The 24,915-nt window shown below is 38.3% G+C and overlaps 1 protein-coding gene across 3 annotated transcripts; it reads right to left on the bottom strand.

The window, feature by feature from the left end:
- Window positions 1-6,475: 6,475 nt before the first annotated feature.
- On the bottom strand, window positions 6,476-24,798 carry LOC139758375 (uncharacterized). 3 transcript variants are annotated; one of them, XM_071679678.1, is made up of 4 exons: window positions 22,298-24,798; window positions 17,872-18,103; window positions 14,569-14,788; window positions 6,476-9,872 (listed from the first exon to the last, which is right to left on the bottom strand). In XM_071679678.1, exons 2-4 carry the CDS (start codon window positions 18,072-18,074, stop codon window positions 6,873-6,875), a joined length of 3,423 nt encoding a protein of 1,140 aa, XP_071535779.1. In that variant the 5' UTR covers window positions 18,075-18,103; window positions 22,298-24,798; the 3' UTR covers window positions 6,476-6,872. The 3 variants fall into 3 exon arrangements, with proteins under 3 accessions (XP_071535779.1, XP_071535781.1, XP_071535780.1); XM_071679680.1 differs by lacking the exon at window positions 22,298-24,798 and adding an exon at window positions 21,804-22,287; XM_071679679.1 differs by lacking the exon at window positions 22,298-24,798 and adding an exon at window positions 22,016-22,287.
- Between the last annotated feature and the right edge of the window lie 117 nt (window positions 24,799-24,915).

The following is a 24,915-nucleotide window of genomic DNA, read 5'->3' as shown; positions in this document are numbered from 1 at the left end:
TGTATCTTGCAATGTGCAGTAAAAGTGCATTATCATTGTAGCTTACATTGAAATATCCCCGTATTTCCACTTATTGAATAAAATTCTATCTAATAAATAGATAAACTCTGAAAACTGAGGGTAAAGGCATTTCTTTTCCACTACCAGAAATAAAATCATAGCAAAGCATGATTAAACATAATGAGGCTAAGTGGACTTTGATCTTTGAATTAAGAAAAACAAACGGAAAAGTTTATCAAATATTCTGTAATGAGCGTCAGTGTTTGAACTGCTTCAAGTTCGAGTACGTTTGTAACATTAAATACTGCAGTTTCCGGACTAAATAATGCAATAAAGGCCTTGCAATCTTCATTCATGATTTGTAGAATAAATGTAATTCTAACATCAATTAGCATTTCGATAAGTATTCTTGTAAGTAGTTTAGATATAGAATAAATGCATTTCTCAAGTCTAGGAAGGTTTATGGTATGTGGTAGAAGCAACAGAATTTAAGAATTCATATAAAACATGTACCGAAACTATGAAATTTATATCATGTATCAAATCTAGAAACTAATTACAGTGTTCAAAAAGAAACAAAGTTTCAGCTTGACAGTTATATAGCATATGCTATAGTTAGAAAATAGACTTATCAAAATGTTATATCTCGAAGAAATGGCATATATTCGGTACATATATACATTATAAAAACGTATGTTTTAGCTTTTAACATATATTTCAGCTTAGATATTCATATTTTTTTACATGAACATTTCATTACTACATTCCCTGAAAAGATTATTCAGTACATATTATTATCCATCTGTGGGAGATAATATTTCTCAATAGATGGAAAAATTCAACGTTTTCCAAATAATTTCAAGTTGAAAGAAATCCTGGCAGTTTATGATATGGGACTCATATGAAGGTAGTAATTTCGTTCCTCCTCCAGTGTTAGGGACACGTCTTCTTTTAATGTCTATTATCAAAAAAAGAAATGAAAGAATAAAACGTCTGTTCATATTACTTTATTGAAAAAGAATATTCTTCTTCAGTTCACTCAAGCCGAGGTCACTCAATCATGATATGCAAGTGTTCCTTAGTCGTGCAAAATTATCTTTATAGACATTTATCTTTATATTTACAAATAAAATCCTGTAGATTTATCCTCGTATATATATAGAAAATACTGAAGAACTAAGGAACAAAAAAAACCTGTAAGACCATCATCAAGAACAATGTCAATTAGTACATGGGAACCAGCAATATCATCTATATACATTGAACCAGCAATATCTATATACATTTTGAATAACACAATGCATGACGTACACACACACCTGGCGGAGCATGACCTCCCTTGGCCGGTATCATGACTCGCACACCGCCTGACGAAGGGAAGGGCCAAACACCTCTCCGTGAATCTCCACCTGACCTCTGATGACACGGAGGGAGGGCACGACGCTGCTAAACCAAACAGGTGGTGGCGCCGCACCCCTCCTCCGTCCTCATCTGGACGGAAATGTGTGGTGATCGATGTGAACCCCAGCAGGAGATTGCGATAAACTCCGGGTGTCCGGGGTAAAGAGCCCTTCTCGTTCCCGCCACCGTTCGTGATGGCGTATCCGTCGTCTGCGTCCGGATTCACCGGTTTCCGTGGACCGTTGGTGTTGGCGTATCCGTCGTCTGCATCTGGATTCACCGGTTTCCATGGACCGAAACCGTTCTTAATATCGATTCGTCGACTCCTAATTTATCATGACTTAGTATTATGTAATCCATGTGTTAACGTATCTTGGTTAGCTTGTGGATATTTATATACATTGCTCAACCTTCTCATATATAAAGATGTGGAGTAATTTCACGTTGTATGTTTGGGAGGGTATATGTTTCTGGATGGGAAAATTCTAGTTTTTTCCCCCTGATTTCCTCGGGAGGAACGAACTGGAATGGTGACCAAAAATGTTTCAAATCTTTCAATTCTCTGGAAGTTGACTGTGTACGATGGTCATTTTTCCCCGGGAAGGTTATCCCATGGTGTAACTCGCTCCGAGTCATGGGAACTCCTCTGCTAAAACCTCCATGATCTGTTCTTCCATGATCTTCACGAAGAATCTTACATGGAGTTGTGGGCAGCTTGGGCACTTCCTGCTGGGGGTGGTGGTGGAGTGGTGGAGGTCGCAGACGCGGGGTGGTAGGAAGACGTGGCCACTGAAGTCCCGGGGTTGGATGGTTTATAGTTCGTTGTGATGATGCTGTTTCATACCACCGAGTATATTGTGGTCCGTTTCTAGGACCATGAGGCCTTGAATGGTCTCTCCCGAGGTGACGGGAGCGATTACGTCTCTGATAACGTTGCCCTACGTCAGTTATAACTGGTGTTGAGTGTCGTACTCTGCTTTCTTCAACGTCCCTTCCGTCTAGGTCATAATACTTGTCGTTTTCCTTCCTCACGTCGCTGTCTTTCTCTCCTTCCACACCGACCTCAATCCTGTGGTCGTCCTGTGAGAAATCCTTCCACTTTTTCATAAATCTGTCGTAGCCTCTGTGATCGTAAGCACCCCTGTCGTATCCTTCCTGGACGTACACCTCCACTTTCTTGTGTATGTCCTCAGACATCAGTCGTGGCTCTTCGTTTCCGTCCTTTGACGTTACAGTAGAGGAATGTTTGGCGATACGATGGCTCTCATCTGAAGCCGAGGGGGAGAGAAGTTCTTCGTTATAAGTGTGGGTGTATTCGATTACGTATGTGTAAGGTACGAAGTCTTCCTTTTCCATATTTCTTCCACGATTGTTACTACGGTGCGGTTGCACTGTAGATCCGTCAGCTGCATGAGCCCCTTCTACTCCGTCACTTCCGTTGCAGAGGCAGCAGCGAAACAGGAGGATATGTAACCAATATAATGCGAATTTTTGAGCCATTTTCCATGTCCAAAGGCCAAGCAAGGTGTCGCAAAGAACACTGCCCACACCAATATAATACGCTATGGTTGATGGGACAGGAATGAAAGTTTCTCTGTAATTCACCAAACAGTTGAGTTCATCTAGCTACTAACAGGTCACACGGAAAAAGTAAACCTTCCCACATATAACCAAGAAACTACTATGCAAACGATTGTTCCAATAGTAACAACAGAGCCATCCAAGTTATACACTTCAGACATAAGTTAACCCTAACAGAGATGAAAACAGGAATGGTGGCTACATACACTGGTCACTGAAAAGTTATATGAGCATGTCCTTACAAGATTTTCTTCATCAAAATGTATTATAATTGACAAGTAATTCTTAAATGGCTGCCTACATCCAGCTGTAAATATCAAATCACTAGTCTCCCCTCAAATCTCGTTTTCTTAGCGCCAAACTTGCAGAACCCGAACACTGACTTCAGTTAAACAAAATGTTTTCACATGCGTATAGCATCATTGTAAATAACATACTTCATTTACAACAAGCAACATTACTGGAAAGCATCTTAAAGCGTGAGATTTACTTATAGATGAATAGGGATAAAATCTTTAACAACCTTTGACATGAGACGCTTGGGTGAATACAGTCTGCTAAAGTGCAGATATATTCACGTATATGTATCAGATATCACGCTAAGAATCCTGTCCTTCACCTCACACGTATTCTTGGAAACTGAAAACACCGATACTCCACAGTTCCAGCCAGTGTGAAAGTCCTAAAAATAATATTTCGAGATATCTAGTTTCAAGGGGCTTAACACAGTGATGATGCACAGCTTCTACGAGTCTTATACAGTGGTAAACAGATTCTAGTTAGTCTCACATAGTGGTACACAGCTTCCAGAAGTCTAACACAGCAGTACATAGCCTCCAAATTCTGAGACAATGGTACACACAGCTTCCAGGTTTTACACAGCTTGTATAACTCTCAACACAGCGGGATCTCGCTCCAATGAGCCTCTTTTAAGTAGTTCACAGCTTCTTGCAGTCTCACCGAGAATACGTCTTCCATTTCTTATACACTTGAGTATACTTTTACTAATTCATGCAGCGGTGCACAGTGACCTTTTTCAGCATCTGTGGCTTCTTCAATCCATCCAGGACACAAACGTTACCTCAAGTGGTTTACTGTAGCTTCTAAACTTTCCGTCTTGAAGCAAACGTTGGCTTCCAATATCAGTGTAGAAGGTGTTTGTTAGGCTCTGATGCCGTGTCTGCCACATACTGAAGCTGTGTGAGCCATGTCTTACCTAACCAGCAAGCCTAGTCACATCCTTCGCCCCAGCAACCACCTCGTTCCACCTAAAGATGTGCGGAGAAACGAGTGAAAGTTCCATCTTAAGGGAATGTGTGAAAGTAGTCCCACAATGGTTACCAAATCCTTTCACTCCTAAGAATTAAATACGCTAAACCTCACTTTAAAACTAGCGACAAATTTGTTATGTTACAAATATCGATGTGTCTTTCCTAGTCATCCCAGTGTGTTATTGTGGTGTTACACTTGCTGGGGGGAAAAGTGTGACGGAGTGTGCGTGACTGTGACAAAATGGCGGAAGAGCTTTAGGTGTCCGTGCACAACCTGGATGAAATGCTCTCCTTTCCCGCCCTGACTTTCCCTGAACAATCCACATACCGCGATTTTTCCCCACATTGGATTTTCAGTCTTTTAAACTTAACTATTGTTTCTCTGCACTGAAAGGACAATGTTTAATAAGGCTTAACAGTTCATAAATACCATGTACCACACACACACACACATATATGGTAGAGGATGTGTGGATCAGGTGTTTGCTTTGAAGAATGTATCTGAGAAATACTTAGAAAAGCAAATGGATTTGTATGAAGCATTTATGGATCTGGAGAAGGCATATGATAGAGTTGATAGAGATGCTCTGTGGAAGGTATTAAGAATATATGGTGTGGGAGGCAAGTTGTTAGAAGCAGTGAAAAGTTTTTATTGAGGATGTAAGGCATGTGTACGTGTAGGAAGAGAGGAAAGTGATTGGTTCTCAGTGAATGTAGGTTTGCGGTAGGGGTGTGTGATGTCTCCATGGTTGTTTAATTTGTTTATGGATGGGGTTGTTAGGGAGGTGAATGCAAGAGTTTTGGAAAGAGGGGCAAGTATGAAGTCTGTTGGGGATGAGAGAGCTTGGGAAGTGAGTCAGTTGTTGTTCGCTGATGATACAGCGCTGGTGGCTGATTCATGTGAGAAACTGCAGAAGCTGGTGACTGAGTTTGGTAAAGTATGTGAAAGAAGAAAGTTAAGAGTAAATGTGAATAAGAGCAAGGTTATTAGGTACAGTAGGGTTGAGGGTCAAGTCAATTGGGAGGTAAGTTTGAATGGAGAAAAACTGGAGGAAGTAAAGTGTTTTAAATATCTGGGAGTGGATCTGGCAGCGGATGGAACCATGGAAGCGGAAGTGGATCATAGGGTGGGGGAGGGGGCGAAAATCCTGGGAGCCTTGAAGAATGTGTGGAAGTCGAGAACATTATCTCGGAAAGCAAAAATGGGTATGTTTGAAGGAATAGTGGTTCCAACAATGTTGTATGGTTGCGAGGCGTGGGCTATGGATAGAGTTGTGCGCAGGAGGATGGATGTGCTGGAAATGAGATGTTTGAGGACAATGTGTGGTGTGAGGTGGTTTGATTGAGTGAGCAACGTAAGGGTAAGAGAGATGTGTGGAAATAAAAAGAGCGTGGTTGAGAGAGCAGAAGAGGGTGTTTTGAAATGGTTTGGGCACATGGAGAGAATGAGTGAGGAAAGATTGACCAAGAGGATATATGTGTCGGAGGTGGAGGGAACGAGGAGAAGTGGGAGACCAAATTGGAGGTGGAAAGATGGAGTGAAAAAGATTTTGTGTGATCGGGGCCTGAACACGCAGGAGGGTGAAAGGAGGGCAAGGAATAGAGTGAATTGGATCGATGTGGTATACCGGGGTTGACGTGCTGTCAGTGGATTGAATCAGGGCATGTGAAGCGTCTGGGGTAAACCATGGAAAGCTGTGTAGGTATGTATATTTGCGTGTGTGGACGTATGTATATACATGTGTATGGGGGTGGGTTGGGCCATTTCTTTCGTCTGTTTCCTTGCGCTACCTCGCAAACGCGGGAGACAGCGACAAAGCAAAAAAGCAAGAAAAGAAAGAATATATATACACGTTTTTTTCTTTTTTTTTTCACTTCACCATTTCCCGTATTAGCGAGGTAGCGTTAAGAACAGAAGATTGAGCCTCTGAGGGAAATCCTCGCTTGGCCCCCTTCTCTGTTCCCTCTTTACTGCCATTTCCCGCGTTTGCACACGACCAAAAGGATGGTTTACACTAATCAATAAGCCACAGTTCAGTTCAACTAATGTATTACAGAAAAATAAAATGATTTGGCCTCTGAAATTCACATAATAAAACAAATGCAGTAAAAAATTGTCGTACATCAAAAACTAACATGGAAACTGGGAGACACTTTTTAGTGCACTCATGTACTACTGTACAGCCTATATTCAAGTACAATATGTAGATTTTGAGGTATGAAAACATTTCCTAAAGGCAAAACTGTCAGGACTAGATTTTCTTCAAACATACCTATCTCTGCTCTTAGACATTGCCTCCTCCTTCAACACAAACACACACATACACCTTAATGCATCCAAACCTCAAATGTCCTTTTCCACGTTATGGCTCACTTTATTACCCAAGATTTTCTCTGTTGCCAAGTTCACTCCCAGCTACCTACAGCACTCATCCTCCAGGTCCTCCCCATCTAAAGTGACACTCAAAATATCTTCTCTTATTGTACCTAATTACCTTAATTTTGTTCACAATTACTCTTCACTTTCTCCATTCACATAAAGATATGTATTTTTTTCACTTTTAGCTTACAGTACATCATATTTGTATTGTTCAATGACATGAATGTAGATCACTTTTTCTAAATAAGCTTCAGTTGCTCATCAAGAATAAGAGAGTATAATTCAGTAACAATATCAACAGTTGGTGCATACTTTCCTTTGGAGATTAATTCATCTCTAATAGAGGCAACAATTTCCTTCCTTGACAAGTACAAAAAGCAGCGTGCAAGGTTTGGTATATTAAGCCCATAAGTTTTGTCGTTTAAATTCTGACCTATATCCAACATATCCTCAATCTGTTCCATTAGCTCCATTCTAATAATTTTTTTCATAAATCCAATAGTTCCAGAGTCAACACTAGCTTTAAGCTTACTATATATCAATTTGATGATTCTCCTTACATCTGCCTGGTTTATGCTATCTTTGGGGTCTTGGCCAATCTTTTCCTTCTCTAGTGCCATTAAGTAAATAGACATAACTTGCGGGGCTAAGTTACCAAGGGTATCACCGAGATCACAAAGAAGCTTCAAAGTTTTGACTGTTTTCCCACTTCTCACTTTTGGGAGGAAACTACACTTTTCTGACATATCTAAAGTACCATGTGCCTCAAGTCTCCTATCAGCTGGTAACTTGAGATTGTCTACTTGAGAATTTTCTGCTTCTCTACTAACATCAAACTGCAAACTTGATTTTGCCAGATTATGTTTAGTGGTTGGTAATACCTCCCTGTACTCATCTTCCAAGCCATTTATGCTTTGAAATTTCTTAGAATTTAAGTAATGTGGATCAGTATTTCTTTTGTATCTTAATTCATCATGTGGATCCATTATCCCTTTAATATTCTCAGTAAATAATCCTTGCAAGTTACTAATACAACTGTCACTCTTGTTACTCCTAGTCCTAGGCTTCAGTAAAGGGTGCCCTACACAAGTATGATATTCGACATCTGCATCATAATGTTGGGCACTGAATCTTACATGCTGCAGTTCTTCATCAGTGCTTTTTGAAGAAATTTTAATCCCATCACTATTTTCTGAAAGACCTGCAGACCCAACATGATGTTCAAGTATTTCTTTTTCATCATGTGAATTATGAAACTGTGTGAAACAGTTTGTTTTTGGTGAACTGGAATGGCAGGTTGATTGCGGAGAAACAAATATGAAAGGATCAACAGGTTTGTTGTCTAAACATGATTTGCTATCTAAAGTTCCCTGCTCAATTAATTCCAAGTATGAAGTACTATAAAATCCTCCCTTACTAGGTTTTGGGGTATCTTCATGAGTTTCTTTACGTGATGCTAATTTTATACACTTGGGCGACATCTTTGTTAACACTGGTGTGTTCGTGCTTGATGATGGTGACTGTGTTGGAGATATTCCCTTCCACTTGGAGGCCCCATAAAATAAGTCATGATTAGGTAGGACCTCTTTAATTCCATTTAATGGAAGACAAATTTCAGATTCTGAATTGTTAGTCTTTAGTCCAGACAATTCATCAATTCTTTCTGATTCTTTCCCAAAAATGACATCTGTTTTGATGGTAAATTCTTTATCTTTGCCAAGTTTTTTCAATTCTGAATGATCTACACAGTCTCTTGCATCTGAAGATTTCAGTTTTGAGGAAGGCAACACTCTTGGTGTACAGTTCTCTGGGCTCTCTAAAGCTGATAACCAGGTCTGTGCTTTCTTTAAAAAGGAAGAACTTGCATTGTATACTGAATTTGTGCATTTGGATACTGGACTTTCTGCTTTCATGCTGGTACTACTGCCCATGTAATCATGATTCTCTCTCCTTGACTTATGACTCTTTTTCTCGGTATCAGGACTATCCTTCCTATGGCCTGTGATACCAACCTTAGATTCTAAACTTACAGTCTTTGGGTGTTTAAGGCTTTCAAATGCAGGTCTTTCATTATACACACTAGATCCCTCCTTACCATTAATTACTTCATTTCTGGGCTTTTCCTTTTCATCTTTAATTCTGGGTATTATCAGATTAAGACTGGCTTCTGGGCTTGGTGACTTTGAATTGAGCCACTTTACTCCACAGCCTTCTGCCTTTTTTTTATGGGATACAATTACATCTTTACTACTGCTAGGAATGTGCTCCTTTGATTTATGTTTTGTGTGCTTCCTGGAGTGGATTTTAGATTCCTCTGATATTTTTGAATGAGAACTTTTACTAGATTTATCATGTTCTTTCTGTGTTGATTCTGAAGAATTCTTGGAAATACAATAACTTAATCTATCTCCATGTTGATTCTCTGAAGCGCATTTTACAGCTCCTTTCAGAGTGCAGCTTAAGGTGTTTGATGAGTAACAATTGCTTAATCTTAACTGAAAATGATGACTGGGACTAAGTCTTGGACTCTCAGACTGAAATCCTGAAGAATTCTGCATCATACATCTATCAGAATTCTTAGACTCTGAATTGCTTCCGTCTGATCTGAATGTAGCAAAACACCCAGATGTAGATGTTTCAGAACTCCTTTGTCTACATTTACTCGAACTCAGAGATATGTATGTATTGGAACTGCTAAAGCTAGATCTATCATAAGAAGAACTCAAAGATCTAGACCTCCTAGAACCCCTTGATCTACCTTTTCCATGATTTTTATATCTATCCCTTCTGGTGCATGAAGAGGACCTACTAGAACTCCTTGATCTAGATCTAAACCTCAAACTTGTTGAGCTACTAGACCTACTTGACCTGGATCTACCAGACTTTTTTAAACCAGACTTTCTTGATTTTTTTGAAACAAATGTTTTGCAAGTCTTTGAATGAGAAAAACTTTTTTCCTTCTTAATTGTTTTAAGTAACTCTTTTCTGTGAAATTCCTTGAATTCTCTTGAATTTGATCTTTTGTATTTATGCCTTTCTGATTTCTTACATCTTTTTGACCTTGATCTGGAAATACTTGACCTTTCTGGAGAAATGGATGCTTTTTTTCTGCACCAAGATAAGCTCGACTTGTGTGATCTCTGAAATTTTGCACACTCTGAGGAAAACTTCAGAGTGGAACGTTTCTTCTCATTCCACTCTTGAACTTCCAGTTCTCTTAAACGTACACTCCAAAATTCCTGAAAAGAGCAGACACCAGGGTGGTTAAATGATTTCATATGTATATATTTTTTCATACATATTCAACATTTCCTGCATCAGCAAAGTAGCGTTAAGTACAGAGGACAGAGCCTAGGAGGGAAAATCCTCACAGCCCTCTTCTCTTCCTTCTTTTGGAAAAGAAAAAACTGGAAGGAAGGATTTCCAGCCCACCCCCAACACACAGGTAATATGTGGGAAGTATTCTTTCTCCTCATATCCCTAGGGATATATATATATATATATATATACATATTATTATACTTTGTTGCTGTCACCCGCGTTAGTGAGGTAGCACAAGGAAACAGAAGAAAGAATGGCCCAACCCACCCACATACACATGTATATACATACATGCCCACACACGACATATACATACCTATACATTTTAACATATACATACATATACATACAAAGACATTGCCACCCTGCCACACATGAAATGGCATCACCCTCCCCCCATGTGCGTGCGAGGTAGCACGAGGAAAAGACAACAAAGGCCACATTCATCCACACTCAGTCTCTAGCTGTCATGTGTAATGCACTGAAACCACAACTCCCTTTCCACATCTAGGCCTCACAAAACTTTCCATGTTTTACCCCAGATGCTTCACATGCTCTGGTTCAATCCACTGACAGCACGTCGACCCCGGTATACCACGTTGTTCCAATTCACTCTATTCCTTGCATGCCTTTCGCCCTCCTGTATGTTCAGACCCTGATTGCTCAAAATCTTTTTCACTCCATCCTTCCACCTCCAATTTGGTCTCCCATTTCTTCTCGTTCCCTCCACTTCTTGCACATATTTCCTATTTGTCAATCTTTCCTCACTCATTCTCTCCATACGTCCAAACCATTTTAGCACACCCTCTTCTGCTCTCTCAACCACACTCTTTTTATTACCACACATCTCTCTTACCCTTTCATTATTTACTCAATCAAACCACCTCTCACTACATATTATCCTCAAACATTTCATTTCCAACACATCCACCCTCCTCTGTACAACCCGATCTATAGCCCATGCCTCGCAAACGTATAACACTGTTGAAAGTACTCCTTCAGACACACCCATTTTCGCTCTGCAAGATAAAGTTCTATCCTTCCACACATTCTTCATCGCTCCCAGAACCTTCGCCCCCTTCCCCAACATGTGACTAACTTTCATTTCCATGGTTCCATTCGCTGCTAAGTCCACTCCCAAATACCTAAAACACTTCACTTCCTCCAATTTTTCTACATTGAAACTTACATCCCAATTAACTATTCCCTCAACCCTACTGAACCTAATAACCTTGCTCTTATTGACATTTACTCTCAACTTTCTTCTTTCACACACTTTTCCAAACTCAGTCACCAACTTCTGCAGTTTCTCACTTGAATCAGTAACTAGAGCTGTATCATCGGCGAACAGCAACTGACTCGCTTCGAAGGCCCTTTCATCCCTAACAGACTGCATACTCACCCCTCTCTTCAAAACTCTTGCATTTACCTCCCTAACCACCTCATCCATAAACAAATAAAACAACCATGGGGACATCACACACCCCTGCCACACACCAACATTTCATGGGAACCAATCACTCTCCTCTCTTCCTACTCATACACATGCCTTACATCATTGGTAAAAACTTCTCACTGCTTCTAGCAACTTACCTCCCACACCATAAGCTCTTAAGACCTTCCACAAAGCATCTTTATCAACCCTATCATATGCCTCCAGACCCATAAAAGCTACATACAAATCCATCTGTTTTTCTAAGTATTTCCCACACACATTCTTCAAAGCAAACACCTGATCCACACATTCTCTACCACTTCTGAAACCACACTGCTCTTCCCCAGTCTGATGCTCTGTACATGCCTTCAGCCTCTCAATCAATACCCTCCCATATAATTTCCCTGGAATACTCAACAAACTTATGCCTCTGTAGTTTGAACACTCATCTTTATCCCCTTTACCTTTGTATAATGGCACTACGCATGCATTCCACCAATCCTTAGGCACTTCACTATGATCCATACATTCAATGACTATCCTTACTTCCCATGTATTCCCTGTGTTGTAGAAGGCGACCAAAAGAGGAGGGAGTGGGAAGCTGGAAATCTTTCCCTCCTGTTTTTTGATTTTCCAAAAGAAGGAACAGAGAATGGGGCCAAATGAGGATATTTCCTCTAAGGTTCAGTCCTCTGTTCTTAATGCTATCTCACTAACGTGGGAAATGTTGAATAAAAAAAAGAATTATATATATATATATATATATATATATATATATATATATATATATATATATATATATATATACATTTTTTTTTATTTATTATACTTGATTGCCATTTCCCGTGTCAGCAAGGTAGCGCCAGGAAACAGACAAAGAAAGACCCATCCATTCATATAACCACTTATATTCATGCATGCCTATACACACACATATACATATTAATATAAACATACACATATATATACATACATAAACATGTATATATTCATACATGCTTGCCTTCATCTATTCCAGGCGCTGCCCAGCCCCACAGGAAACAGCATCATCACCCACTGCATTAGCGAGATAGCCAGGAAAACAGACAAAACAGGCCACATTCATTCACACTCAGTCTCTAGCTGTCATGTGTAATGCACTGAAACCACAACTCCCTAACCACATCTAGGCTCCATAGACCATTCCATGGTTTACTCCAGACGTTTCACATGTCCTGGTTCAGTCCATGTAGACCCCGGTATACCACATTATTTCAGTTCACTCCATTCCTTGCATGCCTCTCACCCTCCTGCATGCTCAGGTCCTGATCACTTAAAATCTTTTTCACTCCATCCTTCCACCTCTAATTTGGTTTCCCACCCCTTCTTGTTCCTTCAACCTCTGACAAATATATCCTCTTTGTCAACGTTTCTTCACTCATTCTATCCATATGTCCATACAATTTGAACACAACTTCTACTTTATTATCACTTCCACAGTTCCATTCACTGCTAAGTCCACTCCTAGATATCTAAAACACTTCATTTCCTCCAATTTTTCTCCATTCAAACTCGCATCCCAACTAGCTTGTCCCTCAACCCTGCTGAACCTAATAACTTTGCTCTTATTCACATTTATTCTTAACTTTCTCCTTTCACATACTTTTCCAAACTCAGTTTCTAACTTATGCAGTAGAATTATCACTTGAATCAGCCACCAGTACTGTATCATCGGCGAACAACACCTGACTCACTTCCCAGGTCCTCTCATTCCCAACAGACTGCATACTCACCCCTCTCTCCAAAACTTTCATTTACCTCCCTAACCACCCATCCATGAACAAATTAAATAACCATTGGGAATCACACACCCCTGCCACAGACCGACCTTCGATGGGAATCAATCACTCTCCTCTCTTCTTACTTGTACATGTGCCTTACACCTTTGAAAAAACCTTCTCATTGTTTCTTGCAGCTTACCTCCCACAACTTTTTTTCTTTTTTTTTGCTTTGTTGCTGTCTCCCGCGTTTGCGAGGTAGCGCAAGGAAACAGACGAAAGAAATGGCCCAACCCACCCCCATACACATGTATATACATACGTCCACACACGCAAATATACATACCTTATACTCTTAAAAACTTCCACAAAGCATCTCTATCCACCCTGTCAAGTGCCTTCTCCAGATCCATAACTGCCACATACAAATTCACCTGTTTCTCTATTTCTCACAACACATTCTTCAAAGCAAACACTTGATCCACACATCCTGTACCACTTCTGAAACCACACTGCACCTCCCCAATCTGATGCTTTGTACATGCCTTCACCCTCTCAATCGATACCCTCCAATACAATTTCATTACCTTCTCTCACTATAAAGCTGAGATTTTCTCAAAACAGCAATATCTCTGAAGTTCTCAGAACAATATTCAATCAATATACCTCTTTCCTGTATATAATCTATTATTCATCTTTTTTCTATAACTGTGGTATTCAATTACATATGATCTCACTCAAAAAACATTTTCGATCACTCTCCACTTCATCATATAGTCTTAGTATCTCACTTTCTATTAATCTAATATCCCTTTCATTCCAAATTCAGTCCACTCCCCTGATACCAAATCACTGGTTAAAATCAACCTTAAAGGGTTGCTCTCTACAAGCTATTACACTGTTATAGACTCACTTGCATAAAAGAAGATGGGTTGCAAAACTCCTGCTGACAAACTACGCCACAGGTGGTGGCTCATATCTCTTAATTTTAATACTCTCTTCACAACTCTGGCAACATTCACCACTCATCAATGATATTTCACTAGCTATTCTATTACTCTCACTAAAATTGTACATAAATACTTAAAATCTTGCAACATCTCAATCATCTATCCCTCCAACCATATTTCATGCTAGGCTCCATTTTCTGAAACAAAGGCACTTTTTTAATTCATATAAGGTCAAAAAGGCACCTTTTTAATTCATATGAGGTCACATTCACTTCCCTTTTCATTCACAGGATAATCTACTCCTTCACCCACGCTTCCAACTCTTTTGCTGGTTCTATCATCATTGGTACATAAATGCTTTGCGACTTTTTCTCTGAGTAAACAACCAATAATAATCACTCCATCCTTAAGCACAAACTTCTGCTTCCATGCTAAATTGCAACATGTATAAAATGCAATTTTCACAACTTACCTTCCATTCTGACTCAAAATCATATGACATCGGATTTTCTCCAAATTCTACAATGCTCTGACTTCGCCTTTGAACAAAATGGGTCCATTCAGCATAATACTTTGGATGTGAGTCAAGTTTGGCATAGTATTTCTCATATTCCTGCTGATGGACTTGCCAAAGATGTTCAATCATCATCATGTATTCATCTGTACTCAGCACTGCTTCAGGGATGCTACCACTATGGTTGAAAATACAGAATTTGTGGTATATATATGTATATATAATGACTACAATTCAACATGTATAGAATGTGCCACAGAACCATGAGTTCTAAATTGACGTAAGAGATAAGCTAGACTCAAAGCTAATAAAATCTAAAAGAAGTGAAATATCCAAAACATGCCATTCCATAAGTAAGTGATGAAACAGCCCAGAACTTTAGTACTGTATTATCTCTTTACTGTTTTGATTTATAAGGTTTATTATTTATGTTTATCTATAAATCTGTTCCATGTTGACTGTCCTGCTGCCAAGTGATGAACGAAAAGGGAGAACATAAGAAAAAGGAAAATAAAAGCATTTTTTTCTTTGACATGATGGACACTTCTAAGAAATCTAAAAAAAAAATGTATTGACAGAATTAAACTGCCCAGAGAGGTAGCTACTAACAAAATACCTTCTCCTCAGCATATAGTAATCCATCCCAGTTATAAAAGTCAATCTGTTACCTTCACTTTTGACCTAGACCTCTCAAACTTAATCTAGTGTAGAATTTATATGTGGTATCTGAGGGACAAGTTTTGTTAATATCCAAACTTTATATGAGGTATCTGTGGGATAAGTTTTGTTATCATTCATTCCATAATTCTTTATATATTGTGTGCACAACCATTTGGTTGCACTTGATTTCGTATAACCTCGACCTCTGAACTTAAAAAACTGATCAGATTTTTAGGAGTTTGTACGTAGATCTGTTACCCCTAGGGAGAGGGGAAAACAATGCTGCCCACATGTTACAGAAGCCAACTAAGAGGAGTGAAAACAGGAGGCTAGAAATCCTCCACCCTTGTATTGCTTTTCAAAAGAGGAAACAGAGGAAGAAGCTTTGCAGGAATTATTCTTATACAGCTCAGTCATCTTTTCTTGATGGTAATACACTCAAGGTGGAAATAGGGAGCATGTATAAACATAAAAAAGATGTAGATCTGTGTTGCATATTCACTCCATTCCCACTCACCTTGTTACAATTAGCAACATTTCAGTATGATATATGATATCCAAGTACTGTAGAAGTATAGAAATCTTTATGTAGTAATATAAAGTTTTGGTCATCTCATGCACTTCAGTACACATACCCTGACCTTTGACCCATAACACCCCAACTTTCAACATAATGTACGTGTTGAGCCTGGGCTAATTCTACTACCCCAGTATTCAGATACTTGGCACACAAGCACTTGCAATCATTTCAGAACACAAGACCTAGTAACACTGACCTCTGACACAAAAACCATAACAACTTAATCTAAGTTGAGCTATAAGTACATCTTTTGTACTTGTTGTAAATGTTTGGTCAATAACTGACTTCTGAGATGGTGTTCACAAGCATGTAGTAATATTTATGTACAAAAAGCCATGACTTTGACCCACAAAGCTTTAGAAGACAGAACTTTGTACTTAGTATCTGTAGTACATGTCTGTTTAAAATCTACTCTTCAAATCTTTGAATATAGTGTACACAAGCATTATGGAGTATTTGATTACACAAAGCCTTTACCCTTGAACCTCCAAAATCAAATAACAGAAAGATGTATGTAATATCTACAGTGTAGTTTGGTCACTATTCACCCATCCACTCCTGTGATATTGTGTGTAAAAGAATTTAGTACAATTCAGTTACACATGACCTTGACTTTTGACCTTTTAAAAACATGTAAAAATCTTTTATGTATAACTGCATCAAGGATGTGTGATGTTTGGTTCTATCTACCTATTTATCCATGTCTCTGATGCCTGTTCCTTCCTGGAACTCCTTCAAGGGAGCGGCCACAGAAATAGGGTCTCCATAACTAATGAACTCCCGTGTCACTTCCAAGCTTTTAGTGCCTCACCCTTAACAGGCCATAGTGCTCACCGCAGGAAAGTCTAGAGTTAAGAAGAATGAGCTGTGTGAGTTAGTGAGTTAAGTGTTGTCAGGTGTTGTGTATGACATGGAGAGGTTGTATGTCTGCTGACAGAATGCCAGCAGGCCAAGTGTGTTAATATGGATGGGACATTATGAGAGATGAAAGCAAGATGGGATAATTGTCGTGCAGTGCCCAAACATGCAGAAACAAACTGGAAGTTGCTACAGTGGCTGTATGCAGATGATGTTATGATATTGGCTAAATCTGAGGAAAAGATTAACACAATGCAGGGGTAATCTCAACATTGTATGTTGCATGGTGAAGAACTGGAAGTTGCGGATGATTTTAGATGTTTAGAGTAAGGTTCAATAAGGAAGATAGTGGGAAAACTTGACACTGAAAGATATGAGATGCACTGATAGCTTTGGTGACTAGGAAAATTGAAGTGTTGAGTATGTTTGAAGAGCTTGTATCAGCTCTGATCAGTGGATGTTATAAAGGTAAGTAAAAGATGGATAGCTTGCAAAGCAGTAGAATTAAGGGGATAGCCAGAATGTAAGAAGAAATCATCAAAAAGGCACAAGTATGTGTCTTTTAAGATGGTATGGCCTACAAGAATATATGGCAAATGTCGTGTTGATACAGATGATCAGTGGTAGTACAGTACAAGAAATAATGAAAAGAATGAGACAATGGAGTAGACGGATATATGAAATGAGATACTTAATTGGGATAGGGTCCTTTCAGATAAAAAATTTTGAGATACGATTATGGATCAGATGGTCTTACAAGAGAAGGTGATGTCAGATGGTGAATCAACTTAGTATCCCAAGTAAAAGAATAAGAAGTATGAAGTTCATATTTCACTTTAACATGCTGGACATAAGTTTAGGATGTGTGTGAGTGATGTCTAGAGGCTGTGTACCTGATCCACCTAATGGAAGTATGAGTGGAGTGATAATTAAGAGATAGACAAAGAGGCAGATTATTAAAAGAAAATATGAAAAATATTTACCTAATGATTGTTTATGTTTACCTTTTCACTCACAGATGATGCCAACAATAAACTTGAAAATCACACAATTCTACTGTTGAATGACCACCCAAATTCAATGTATGATCAAAATAAAACAAAATTTCATAACCATAACAAGTATGGGACATTTCTAATGGAAAAAGATTAATTGCTACCTACCAACTTGAGGAGCTGACTTCATTTAAAAGTTGTCTTTCTAAAGGACTGGAATGCAAGTCAGAATTCAGGCCATCGGTTGAACTGGAACTACCCCTATCATTCCTTGAAGAGACTCTGAAGCTGCGCTTCTTCCATCTGTTCCTTTTATCATGTTGACCTGTATGCTTTGGCATCTTGACTAGTGTTCTGCTGAATATTTTCATTCAAATTTCAAAAGATTTTTAATCATAATCTGAAAACAGTATGAAATTGGAATTTAGTTAGACACAGTAAACTGGAACAAAAGTTTTGGACACTGTGATCATGAGTATTAGTATATGTGTTTTTCTCCTCTTACCACACCAATCTTTGAGTGTCTGATCTCTTCCATTATAACTAACAGCCTTGATAGGATCCAATGGTTTGTTGCTGTTGGACTTCCACTGCATTCCTTTGTATGTAACCAGACTCACAAAGGAGATATGACTGTAGAAACTACACAGACCCTAACAATTTCTGTGTTAACATAACTGGGAAGTAGGGTTCAACAGTCAAGGGATACTGCACTGTGGTTTAAGAATCTATGAAATCTATAACAAAGGAGGTGGAACACGGGTATATTTAGCTAAATACCAGAGCAGTTCAGTTAGGATGTCGAAAGCTGAAGAAGCTTCAAGATGAAGACAGGCAACACAAAAGTCAGTCAGTAATGGTAAGGTATAATACAAAGATTAATGAGTATAGTACAATAAGAAAGGAGGAAGCGCAAAATTTGGAAAGGATTTTGTGGACAAGGCTGGAGATTACCTAAATCTTCATCAGGAGTACATTGTCAGTTAAAGAAGAGCTTATCTGGTTAAGGGATTCTGAAGGATGGGTTGTAAGGATATAAAAAGAACCACAAGTTCAAAAGTGCACTTAAAGTGGATGACACTATTGGCCCAACACTTGTGAGATGGAACAGAGAGGAGGCCTTGGAAAGCACTAAAATATCTTAAAAAAAAAGGCAGAATACTAAAGGGTTTTGACCCATATATGACTCATGGTCCTAAGGAACTTTTCCAAATGGGCTGCTGTGTGCAGTTCCACTTGATACATACCTTGAAGTAATGTTTAAGAAGTTGCAAGGGAAAGAAACATAACATGGGAGTGGAAGAGGGTAAATAGCAAACCTAAATATATGAAAGGAGACCAGGAGGATTTGCTGAACTACTAACCAGTCTCTCTGTTAAGGATGGTCTGTAAAGTTCTGGAAAAGATAATCAGAAAGCAAATGTATGACTTCTTGCTGATAAGAAACTAAGTAACTACAGAAAATTATAGTGAATCTCACAAGCTAAGGAAAGTCTGGTGAACTTTTCAAGGCTTCTATTGATTGCTGTATGAGTCAGGAAAAAAAATAAAAGGGCTCCAAATCATGGAGACCTGGTCTTAATAACTTCTACTGTATGAAAGGATACCACTTTCATCCAACTCCAAGAGGAAATTAAGAGGTGGTGCTCAACTGATATTTTACAGGGGTAATATTTAGTTGTTAGGTTTTTTCTATCAATTTAATAAATCTTCTTACTTTCTATACTTCAAAGATTTTGACACTTGTGTTGGGATTTGACACTGTTAAGTGCTCCTCACCGCTGTTCATATCAAAATTATTTGGTGGAGTGAAAAGAAAAACTACCTAGAAACTTCAGGCAAATGTATTCCATCAGATCCTTTCTAGTACATTCTCAAAAAATGCAAAACATCATAGCTCAATACTCTATGACATATCTCTCATGACTGTGCAATTGTGAGTTAGATCATACTCTAATTATCAGTGCAGCAGTCTCATGTTACTTGGTATTAACTAACATATATATACGTTGACATAATGATCTAGTTACCAAATTAACAACACCTTACTCATGTAAAGGCCAATACAAACATTTCTTGTAAAAAAAACGTGGAAAACAACAAATGCAAGAGCTACTTCAACTTTGTTAATAATCATGCAAATAAGGTTGAGAGGTTTTAACTGGCTCTCCCTGCAAGAGGCTGCACCACGAGTGAAGTTACCTTTAGCATGGCTGTATCGCAGAGTACAGTCTTCTCAAGAACCTCTTACTTCAAAGGATTCTGCAATTCCCTGCTACTGGGTCATATCAAGACCCTTTCATAGAAATTTATCTTGAGGTAAATTTCAACAAAAAAGTAAATAACATTGAGAAGCAATTCTAGTCACTAGATTATTACAAAGCTCTGACAATTCAGAATTCTATGCTACCCCCAAATGCAGGTGCCTAGCTGAAGTTAGGAATATTGTTCTTGTTTCATGTATGGAGAGGCATTGTAGGTTCTGGAAATTCAGGACGCCGGAAGGAGTGTGTTGGATGATATTTGAGAACGATGACTTAAGGGACATGTTTGGGGAGTTGAAAACAGGGGTTATTAATGTGCTCTGGGGTAAGTTTGACTGAAATGTTACATTATTGCACTGGGAACAAAATAACACCTACATGTGGTATCACTGATTTTCTTTATGATTATAAATATGTCAATAATGGTGAGGGCTATGAAGATCTGTGATAATGAGGGATGATTAATGTTAAAAGTACGCCAAAGACTTGTACGAATCAACAGAAGCAACAAACAACTCACCTTCACTTCCTCAAGCCTCTACCATTTACCTTAACTTTCAGTGTATGAGTTGAAATATGAGAGCAATATTTCCTTTTGGCTCATTCTCACAATATGACTGGAACTCATTTTTTGCCTATATCTTGAAAACCCAAAATCATACATCGCACAACCTGCCCAGCATGTGGATGTGAACAAAAGATCAAAAGTATCACATTTTCTCAAATAACATTGAAGATATGGTAAATACTGATGCTAAAGGAAGTTAGGTGAGCTTTTTCACAGGGTCTGTGTATTTCTAAAAGTATTTTACCTCATTTTACATTAATCAAGCCAATACTTCAGATTTTTGTTAACATCACTACTGATATTTAATGTCATGGGATAAGAAAAACAGTAAATACTAGTAAGACTCCAACATATACCTGGTAGAGTAAACTAATACTACAACATATAATAAATAACATTCCACAGTTTCAATACCCAAAACCATAAACACAATAATTACAGACTTAGGGAGAAATACATTGGAAGGCTTTGGAAAGTTGATGAAAAGATATGAAGTACAAGTGTACATTACCTCCACAATGAAACTAGCTTCGGAAAATGGCTACTTATGTTTCTGGTGCTTTACGTAGTTTTGTGATTCATGAATACCTAAGGAGGTTATCTCCATCTTATCTTTCATGCTAAAGAATACCAAATATAAGCAGCAGAAGCATATCAAGGAAACTCTGGGGTTACAAAATGTACAAATATGTAATACACCTCTTAAAATCAACTAAACCTATGAAGACCTCACCTAACCTCAAAGAGTCAGTCAAGGTTTGAATTAATGTTTAATGTTATAGTCATAATATACGAATTACACCCATGAAAATATACTAGCAACACTGCTGGTTGCCAACTTCCAGATGAATGACAAGTTACCAGGGCCATTCGGTGTCATCTGTACACAGACATCCTGCACCATGTTAGTAATATATTCATATGAATATAACTTGTCAGGTTTTCATAGGTTCTGTTATTCTACAAGTATTACCACCTGTCTCTACATGAATCAATCCCACATTCTCCCTGATCTATAAAACCCATATTGCATTAATCAAGTGTGAAGCTCCCAAATCATATATGTGAAACTGTCATCATATTCTCTGAACACTACACTAGCAATGTAAAGGAAAATCAAACAATATTCAAATACCAGCCTGGATTCAAGAGACTCGTGATCTTTGGGTGGACTTAGGTATTATATCCGACGCGTTTTCTTAGGTTGGATTAAAACTGTTCTCTGATGGTTTCTCATGTCTTCTGAACGATTCTAACCTTCACTATACCTTTAAATGCAGATTAATCGAAGTTCTAAACGATGGAGTATATATCCTGTTCCAGTTCATCTGCTGCCAGCCATCTTAAGCAAAATATATTATTTTCCCTATAAAAAGCTTGAAAAAAAAGACATAGATTACATTGATTCATGCAATAAAACGCCTTCCATACAGCTCAGACATGGACTAGTGAACTTATCATAATAAAGATTAAATACAACCTTTTTGATCTTCCTCGTCACAAGGGCGTCCAAGAAGAAATCCCTTAGCTCCGCTGGTACATGTGCTGTGCTGACTAATCACATCTGGTTCATTACTAAATTCACTTGATATGAACAACCATTGATCAAAGAGAAGCTGTATAACATTCTCATTTTAAATATCCATGTCTTTTGGAAACTTGACAAAAATAGTTTAATAAACGAGTAATATAAACACTTACATTACCACAAAGCATTAACAGCTCATAACAAGCATCTTAAACTCAGAAGAGACAAACTCACGTGATAATATGTAACTTTCAAGCTGAGATTATGTCCTTACAACACCCATTTTGTCTTTAATAAAGTTTTCGTAGTTTGGAAACTTTTGAATCAGAGTTTTGTTTACGTCTTCCTCCCACGTGACCTTGATGGGAAGGTAAACAAACACATAAAACAAGATATATATCCAATGTCTCAATTGAAAAAACTATTATAAAGACATATATAGCCGGGGAATATTCTGACTTGAGTAAAAACCCTGAATTCTAATGAGATAACACACAAATATTATGTGACAAGACTACATAAGACATTGTTGCCATGCCTAATGGCGACGACCCCCAACCCATACCCCGTAGTTGCTCAGTAATAACCTGCATAAGCATCTACAATGCCCCAAGGTTGCCGCCAGGAATGCTTTCTTGCAAAATAGTTTCGAAAAATGGCAGTCACGAAAGGGAAATAGAACAATGAAAAATAGCCATAAATTTCATATGCTTTCTCGAAAACACACACACCTGGATGAACATAGATTTGGAGACAACATGGGTTACTTCAACCCATGTATATACATCTCGGCAATTACACACTACCACTGAAAACTTTCTTCAGTCAATATTTCGAGTGCCTCTTCCCTGCTGTCTGTATCCCCTTCATGAGTTTCATGACAAGGCTCACTCTCGTACATGTACTGAAACTCCCTTAACATCTCTTCTGATACAAAAAGAAATCCTTGCAGTTGGAATTATTCAACATCAAATGTGACCTAATCATCAAAATGTTCTTCAAAAGCTTGTACCCCATTTCATTTCTTAATTTTGTCTTCAAGCAGCCTGACTGAACACTCTCTCAGCAAATGCATTTGATATGGGTAAATAATTAAGACAATTTTGCCGATCTGAAGAAATACAAACCTACTGCCTTCTTGATTTATACACATAACACCAAAATTTCATATCTTTAAGGTCCATCTCAATTCCTAAATTTGTCCAGCCTGATAATTATGTATTGTTTTTTCCAAGTCATCAAAATCTATATCTGTAGTGTTAAATTCTGCCAGGTTCAATATTTAAAATTGAACATATCTACTCTGGGAGAGAATATCTGGTTGAAAAGCATGTAATTATAAAAAAAAAAAGTTTATGTCTATGGCAGTCTCATTCCAAACCATCAACTGGAGTGTGTTAACCAACTTAAATGTTCCACGGTAAAAGGGATGACAGAGTGTTACACAAATTTGACCATTTTTGGGGGGAAATTCTGTATTTTGCCTTTACCCCCATCTCATACTGACGTTTTGAATATTTCTTCAAACAAACAGTGAAGGTTTTCCAGGTACACACACCACAGTCACATACTACTCAATCAGGGGTCAAATGTAATAAATTCACATCCCTCACCTTGAAAATCGTTCATCCATTGCCCTGGTACAGTTTTAACTTTAAGCATCCTAGTCTTCCCAAACTGCTGAGAACAAAACGTCCTCCAGGTGACTGCTACTGATGTGACATCTAGTAAGTGACCCATCTTACCACTCTATACATATCATGTACACATCCGAGACAGGATCACACTTAAAATACATAAATGATTCGAGTATCACTGGCAATTTTTGGCAGAAAATGGCAAACCAGCGACAAAGTACAGCATCAATTGTGGCAAGAGCATTTTTTGGGGAGACAAAGAGATTTGTGGCAACAATGCCAAATTTGACATGACCTGGTAACCCTGCAATGCTCTCCAAAAGATTGTCAAAGTATTTCATCATCCTCTTTTACATATGATGGCTATTAAACTATATGAAGTCATTAGGCCAGTTATCAATTCTTAGTTTGAGCACACTGAGCAAATGGTTACCTTTGTTACATGCAAGAATGAGCTCAAAGATAAATTAGAAATACTTTGAAGGATACTAACAAAAGTTGAGGTAAATAATGGATGTAAATATGCTGTACAAAAAGGGAAATGTAAAAATCATTAAACATCCCATAACATTTTGGAGGAAGTAAGTTTATTTCAAATCTTATTGTTTAGAAAATGTACCATGTATTGACTAAAGGTGTTCCAAAGTCTTAAGTCATATTCTTGCTTTATAACAAATGAGTTTCATTCTACTACTGATGCTGGAGGCTATCAATTCTTGATGTATGGTACTCAGTGGGTTATTTTAGTGGCATGCATTCTGTAGTGGACCCCTGCCAAATCTGTCTCATATTCCTTGACCCACCTTACTTTACCTGTTCACCATAATTCTGCAGCTTATTGTCCCTAGGCTGTCTCACTTTATGGACCTTAACCAAGAAAGCAATGTTGTTGAACGTGTTTCCATGCCCCTCTTTGTTATACTACTCCAACAACCCAAACAGAAAACCTGCTAAAATCCCTATTCAGGTTCTTATTTTGTTATTGTCCATTTTCTTTTTCTGGGTGTCATGAAGTTGTATGTGCCAAAGAAAACATGAAGATTTATTTTGCAGGATGAGTCCAGAGTACAGCTCCAAGTAGATCTGATGAACCTCCTTAAGTTACTTAATCAACTCTGCAATCTGGTCTGCTTTTTCTCTGCAAGAGATATGACAGAATGCAGGTACATAGATCAAGATGATAATGCAGCCTCAGATTCCGTATGAATGTGCAGA

This window comes from Panulirus ornatus, chromosome 30, assembly GCF_036320965.1.
Source record: "Panulirus ornatus isolate Po-2019 chromosome 30, ASM3632096v1, whole genome shotgun sequence".
Classification (NCBI taxonomy): domain Eukaryota; kingdom Metazoa; phylum Arthropoda; class Malacostraca; order Decapoda; family Palinuridae; genus Panulirus; species Panulirus ornatus.
This window is presented reverse-complemented; position numbering and strand designations above follow the sequence as displayed.

Bases quoted from the DNA above. Each gene is read 5' to 3' on its own strand.
- LOC139758375 (XM_071679678.1), bottom strand. From the start codon at position 18,074: ATGAAAATATTCAGCAGAACACTAGTCAAGATGCCAAAGCATACAGGT. The intron at 14,789-17,871 runs GTAGGTAGCAAT...TTTCAACCATAG, and splicing joins GAAGTCAGCTCCTCAAGTTG to TGGTAGCATCCCTGAAGCAG. The intron at 9,873-14,568 runs GTAAGTTGTGAA...TGCTCTTTTCAG, and splicing joins ATTTTGAGTCAGAATGGAAG to GAATTTTGGAGTGTACGTTT.